The sequence below is a fragment of the Gavialis gangeticus genome, unplaced genomic scaffold, assembly GCF_001723915.1.
Source record: "Gavialis gangeticus isolate Ggan-Ray unplaced genomic scaffold, GavGan_comp1, whole genome shotgun sequence".
Taxonomy (NCBI): domain Eukaryota; kingdom Metazoa; phylum Chordata; order Crocodylia; family Gavialidae; genus Gavialis; species Gavialis gangeticus.
The window spans coordinates 155,931,171-155,938,199 of record NW_017728992.1 but is presented as its reverse complement, the minus strand read 5'-3'; the positions used below and the strand labels follow the sequence as shown (position 1 = coordinate 155,938,199).

General features: G+C 43.2%; 1 protein-coding gene across 2 annotated transcripts in view; it reads left to right on the top strand.

Annotated features, from left to right (window-relative positions):
• The window catches only part of CCNE2 (cyclin E2), a 25,934-nt gene that overhangs the window by 16,915 nt on the left and 1,990 nt on the right, over nt 1–7,029 (top strand). For both annotated transcript variants that reach the window (XM_019527951.1, XM_019527950.1), the window contains exons 9-10: nt 1,411–1,522; nt 3,344–3,498. In XM_019527951.1, the coding sequence (XP_019383496.1) occupies nt 1,411–1,522; nt 3,344–3,498 (267 nt within the window). The remainder of the gene's footprint in view (nt 1–1,410; nt 1,523–3,343; nt 3,499–7,029) is intronic.

The following is a 7,029-nucleotide window of genomic DNA, read 5'->3' as shown; positions in this document are numbered from 1 at the left end:
CCCCCCCCCCCCCCCCCCCCCCCGGGGTAGCCCCATGTCAAGATCTCCAAGAACATATTAAGCCTTATAAAATAGATTAATGTTACAATGTAAAAGGGGGGGGTTAAAACCTTAATATTGGTTGAATGCCAACAGTTTGCTAAATATTTATAATAGTAATTCTCAGCAAGGGTACCATGACACCCTGGGGTGCCTTAAGATCCTTTCAAGGGTGCCATGGAATGCTATATACAACAGTAGCATTTCAAGGTGTGCATTGCAAATGTGACTTGAAATCTCTGGGTTTATCTTGCAAGTAAGAATCCATAGTTCCAAAAAAATTCTGACCTGTTGTGGCCTATCTTGTGGTTTCTTTCAATAGAACTGCTTTATCTTTCTGTAGTCAAAAACAAGTGAAAAATAAGAACTGGCATTGTGCAAGGGATGCCTTGAGTCTAGAAAGGTTGAGAATGGCTATGGTGGGCTTTCTTTCTTCCTTGGATGATTTTAACTATCTTGCACTAGTCTGTCTGTAACTAGTTATGAAATCCATGCTGTAGGACTAAACAATAAGTGTCTATTTAGTGTTGGGTGCATAGGACTAGAGTGCAACACAAAGCATGCTTCTTGGGTGGCAAAGGTTTTGAAGATATGAACTCAAGCTACATATCAATAAATGAAAATAAAACTTAGTACAAAAAATGTTCATGGTGTTGGTTCCAGTCTTCAGGAATGCACTGATAATTGTCAGCAGTGTAAGAAATAAGAGGGTAAACAAGTTTGGTATATGAAAATAAGATTGAATTCTGGGAAAAGAAATCTTGATACCTGAAATAATTTAGATCCTATGGACTCTTGTGTTCAGGCCTACGATGGCTTATCCAGGCAAGATGTTAACTGAGAGAGCCAGTTCACTGTAAAAGCAATTCTAGCTAGCAATCGGTATGAAGTATCTGTTTAATTATGGATGGGGATGACTTAATTGCCATATGCTTGCATTTATGATTAATACCTCCCTGGACTTCTACAATCTGCTGTAGGAGTACACAAAATTGTCTTGGATGGCTCTCATCAGCCTGTAAGCAGAACAGTAAATGACTGTGCCCCAATTCAGTGATCCTTATTTTGATGCTGTCTATATTTTGTGTATATGCAGGAAGCTTCCAAGGGTAACCAAAATTGATGTGAAAACTGACTTTGTTTAACAAATGCAACTTTGTATCCCTGTATCTTTTTAGTTCATTAGTCTGTAACACAAGGTTAAAGTTTCCTTTTGAAAGTTTCATGATAGCTAACTTTTTAACTGGCTTGTGCATGTTTGAATATAATAACCATGGTACAGTGTATCTTTGTAGTGGTAGGCTTCATCCTATGTTTCTGGGAATCTTTCCTTGTTATAACAGAAACTTTGTAACCTTATTGTTTCCACAGCTATTAGACCTATGTATTCTAGATGTCAATTCTCTGGACTTCCAGTATAGGACACTGGCTGCTGCTGCACTCTGTCACTATACCTCAATTGAAGTAGTTAAGAAAGCTTCAGGTAAACTAGACAGTTACTATGATGGCTCCTAAAGGCTCATGTGGTTACAATTAACTTTAAACTCTTGGAACAGTACAGTTTTCTAGCAAATTGAACTAAGGCTATTAGAATTGATAGGCTTTAAAAATAGTTCATGCTCATGTACTTTCCCCCCCCCTCCACTTCTCAGCCTTGCCTAAAGAGAGAGGTGTTAAGTTTCTGTACTATCTTGGGTCAATTTCCATATTTGCAGCCCCAGTAAAACTGTAGGGAGCAAATATTTTTATTTTCTTCCAGAATTTTTTTAACAAACAACCAGATTCACAAAAGTACAAAATATTTGGGGGGAAAACAGTTTTAGGTGCTCTTGATATTGCTAGTTACATGCCTTTGCTCCCTTTTAATGCAACTAGTGTCATGTCACTAGCAATTCATGATCTAGCTCTAGTTCTTACCATTTTTTCTATTTCTTGTAGTTCTTATAGGTGTTAACCTGTTTCCATTCAGTCTTCCTTGGCTGTCAATAGCAGTACATGATCAAATGTAAATATCTCTTCTAAAGCAGACAACCCAGAATATTTTCCTATAGTACAGGGGAGGACAAGTTAGAAGTTGTAGAAAGTAGGGTGATGGTATGAAAAATTCAATTCAGATGCTAATAAAATAATGGGGGGTGGGCCAGTTAACCCCACAGCCCTTTTAATATGCAGGTTTGTTGTTTTTTTAATATCTTTGGGGGGGAAGGCTGGCTGGTATGTGAGTCAATAGCAAGGGAACTTGAGTGGGGTGGGGAGGGTAACAACATAATTTTTGAGATCCTGATGTCTAATCAATAGAAGACTAAGATAGTAAATATTAGGCAAAAATTACAATATTATCAGAGAGAATCTATCACTTGACAGTTGGTCCAAATTAGTCAACACTTGGCTACTCTAAAAATGAAACTGTCTCTAAAATCAAACTGTCCTGTCATGTTGGCTGTGAAGTGAATGATCCGGATGATGGCAAAGCGAGGTAACTCAGTGGATGTTCCAGGCTGAGAACTTATCCCTACTCTGCTGCTTTAAGACCTGTGTGCATTTTCCCCCACTCCACCCCAAATAATTAAAGGTGTAGTGGTTATCTATGCTATTTTGATGTCTGTTGAACTTTTTGCTAATGGAAGTGGTGAGACCTCTAATAGTAAGAGTGGAGGTCTCTAAGACCTCTGCTCTTATTCATCGGAGTTTCTCAGGAGCCCTGTTTTTTTTTTTTTCTATTTACCATTTTCTGCCTGTTCCTTTAGTAGATTTAGAATGTCTTTAAACAAATCTTAAAACATGCTTTTCTGTGCTGCTGTAGTTCCATATAGATGCATACAGCTTAGTGGCTCTTAACATGTGCAAAGTTGCTAATATATGCAATATATAGTCAGTCATTGTAGACAGATGGAAAAACTTACAGCTTTTGGGGGGGGAAAATCCAGCTTAGTGGTCACAAAATATGCAGTATAGCTGCCTTTTAAGATGTATGCCTATACTGTGTGTTGGTTGTAGCCATCCATTGCTGCTTGTGTTTAACCTACAAAGAAAAATTGGCTCTTATTTTTGCAACCAAATCATTCCATGCATTGATCCTCATGCAAGTACTTGACCATAAAAAAAAAAAAAAAAAGTGCAGAGGGCTGTTGCATGAATAATTAGGGGTATCCACAAGGGGAAAAAAAAGACCTGTCAGCTGCGTGACTGAATTGTCTTGTCAGAATAGTGGGTGGAGAGGACAGATGTACAGTCCAGATATATGCAAGCTGACATGATGTGTGCAGCTCTATTGTGTATAATATAATTTTTCCTTGCCCTTTAGGTTTAGATTGGGATGGTATTTCAGAATGTGTTGCGTGGATGGTCCCTTTTTTTAGAGTGGCAAGAAAAGCCCCAGTGAAACTTAAGAATTTTAAGAAGGTTGCAGTAGAAGATGGACATAATATTCAAACCCATACAAATTACTTGGACATGCTGGTATGTATTGTATGTTGGCTTTATTTTGGTAGTTGGGCTACTGTAGCTAAACCTCACTGTTTTCCCTGGAACTGATGGAAATCTTGCAATGATTACATGGGCACATCTTTCTTGTCACTGCTCTGGATTGGGGAGTCCATCAGCTATAGCTACAGCTCAACAACCAAAAAAGAAACATCCTGGTTTTGCTGCATTCTGTGAAAATCTGAATATACCAGAAACTTGGAAAAATGCACACTAGACCCTCCTTGTACTTTATGCAGGGGGAGGGAATTTCAGTCTGGCATTTGACAGTTTCCATGGCATTCCTTTTAGTAAGCTAAGGGAATACTGTATACATCAGTGGTCTCCAAAGTGGGGTGCAGGAAGAAAATATCAGAACTATTTATATTTATTTTTATCTAAAAAAAAGGAGAGAAATTAAGCTTTACTAATTTAATATATGGATTGACACTGGAACCCTCACTTGGTCCGTATGTCAGATGGTCACATGTGGTACGTGAGGTATCCTGAGGGAAGAGTGGGAGTTCCACAATGTGGAAGTACAGTGTACAGTGGTGTCCAAACTTATAAATAAGTATACATATATTGGGGGTTTCATACCTTCTAGGGTTGGAAGGGACCTGAGTAGATCATCAAGTCTGACCCCCTGCCATGGCAGGAAAGAGTACTGGGGTCAAACAACCCCAGCAGGGTGATTGTCAGGCCTTGTCTTAAAAACCCCCAGGGTAGGAGCCAGCACCACTTTTCTCTTGGAAGTTGGTTCCAGATCCTAGCCACCCTGAGAGTGAAGTAGCGCCTCCTGATGTCTAGTCTGAATCTACCCTCTGCCAGCTTGTGACTGTTATTCCTGGTCACTCCTGGTAGTGCTCAGGGGAACAGGGACTCACCCAATGGCTGCTGGTCCCCCCTGACTAGTTTGTAACAGGCCACTAGATCCCCCTCAGCCTTCTCTTATGGAGGCTGAACAGGTTCAGGTCCCGTAGCCTCTCCTCGTAGGGCCTGCCCTGCTGCCCCGATCATGCAAGTGGCCCTCCTCTGGACCCTCTCCATGTTGTCCAAATCCCTCCTGAAGTGCAGTGCCCAGAACTGGATGCAGTACTCCAGCTGCAGCATAGAGGGGGAGGATCACCTCCTTGGACCTGCTTGAGATGCATCTGTGGATGCAAGACAAGATACGGTTGGCCTTCCTCACTGCATCCCCACAGTGCCAGCCCATATTCATCTTGGAGTCAATGATGACTCCAAGATCCTCTTCTGCCTCTGTACTGACAAGAATGGAGTTCCCCAACCTGTAGGTATGGTGCTGGTTGTTATTCCCCAGGTGCATCACTTTGCACTTGTTGGTGTTGAAACCCATCCTATTCTCATCTGCCCACCCCTGTAACCTGTCTAGGTCTGATTGTAGCCTATTCCTTCCTTCTAATATGCTCACATCCCCCCAACATCTTAGTGTCATCAGCAAATTTGAACAGGGTGCTTCTTACCCCCTTGTCCAAGTCACTGATGAAGATGTTGAACAGTGTGGGTCCAACGATCAAGCCCTGCGGACCCTGCTGCTCACATCCCTCCAGGCTGAAAATGACCCGTCTACCACCACTCTCTGGGTGCCACCCTCCAGCCAGTTGGCGACCCAATTGACTGTGGGTGTTGACACCAGAGTCCCCCAGTTTCTTAATGTGAACAGGGTGAGAGACAGTGTCGAAGTCTTCCTGGACTTTTGGTAGGCCTATGTCCACTGCTAAGAAGGGGGTGCGTGCTCAAATTTTTTTTACTGATGGGGTGTGCAATCAAAAAAAGTTTGGAGACCACTGGTCTACATCAGCAGTTCCCAAACTCTGACAGATACAGCACCAATTTAAAACAATACAACCTTAAGTACCACCAACAAATTTTGATAATTATCAAGTAATTATAATAAATCTATTAATATGTACCACAGATTGGGAACTGTTGGTCTACATGAAAGTACCGCAACATGATTACATAACTAGTTGGAGCACTGTATCTAGTTGGGAGGAGGTATTAAGTAGGATTCCCCAGGGCTTGTCCTGAATGTGATGCTCCTTCATATCTTCTTTAAGAATGGGGGGGACTGAATTGAGTGCACACTTAAAGATGGGTAGAGTTGTAGACACTTTGGAGGGTGATGTTAGGATGACCTTGCTAAATGAGAAATGATGTGAAATTAACTGAGGATTCAGTAAGGAAGAGGAAAGTCCTACGCTGGGAAACAGAACAATCACATATATAAATACACACTAGGGAATGACTAGCTAGGCTGTGGTACTACAAAAAAGACCTAGTGGGTTATAAACTGAATAAGAGACAACAGTGTTTGTTTTTGCCAAAAAAGCCAATAGCTGGGTTGTATCAATAAGTGCCACCTTAAAAGTTAAGGGAACTCTTTCCTCCCTCCCCCACTGCTACCCACTCTGAGAACTCACCTGGATTACTGCCCAGTTTGGGGCACTACACTTCAAGAAAGATGTGGACAGATTGGATAGAGTTTAGCAAAAGCAACACATGAATAGAGGTCTGGGAAACTTAAATTATGGGGAACAGGATTACTTGCACAAAAAAGCTAGGAAGAAATTTGATAAGTCTTCAACTACCTGAAAGGTGGTTACACAAAGGATGGTGGTAGACTAGGGGTCAGCAGCACCTGGCACATGTGCCACAGCATGGCTACTTTACTTGGTATGCCACAGCCAGCCTGGGCTCTGGGCAGCTCCTGCTGGCCATGGAGACCAGGCTGCTCACAGCAAGCAGCAGGGAGGCAAGGCTCTGCAGCAGGCAGCAGCTGCCCAGAGTCTGGGCTGGATGTGGCAGGCTGCTGGGAGGCTGTAACTGGTGCACTGGGCTGTTCTGCCCCCATGCCTCTTCCCTGCCATGTATCCCTGAGGTATACATGGTGCAGCCACTGCTGCCACAACCTGGGTTGTTCATAGCAGGTGAGACCTGCTGCAAATAACTGCACTGGGGTGGTTGCACATGTGCCTCTGCCCACAGTGAAGGGACTGGGGACAGCACAGCCCTTTCCCTGCTCCTCCTAAGCTTATGTGCAGCCCCTGCTGGCAATGAGCCAGGCCAGGGCTGTGGCCCCTAGTGCAGCTGCTTGCAGCTGCCTGGTATAAAAAGCCCAGGCTGCTCACAACAGCAGCTGCAAGTGGCTGCACCAAAATCCCAAGTCCTAGCCCAGCTCACTGATGAAAAGTGGCTGCACATGTGCCTTGAGGCACACAGTGGAGCAAGGGGCCAGGGCCTGTACTACCACACAGATTGGTCCCTTGCAGCTCCCCTGCCTGGCATGCCAACATCTTCTAAGCCCAGGTTAAGTGGTTTTTCAGCACTTGGCCCAAACACATTTCCAACCCCTGTGATAGACTGCTTGTGGTGGCTGCTGCAAATGGGACAAGGAACAATGGTCTTAAATTGCAGCTGGGCAAGTTTAGGTTGGATATGAAGTAAACCGTCTCATTATGAAGGTAACTTGTGCATTAGAAGAGGTTACCTAGAGGCTGACACCTT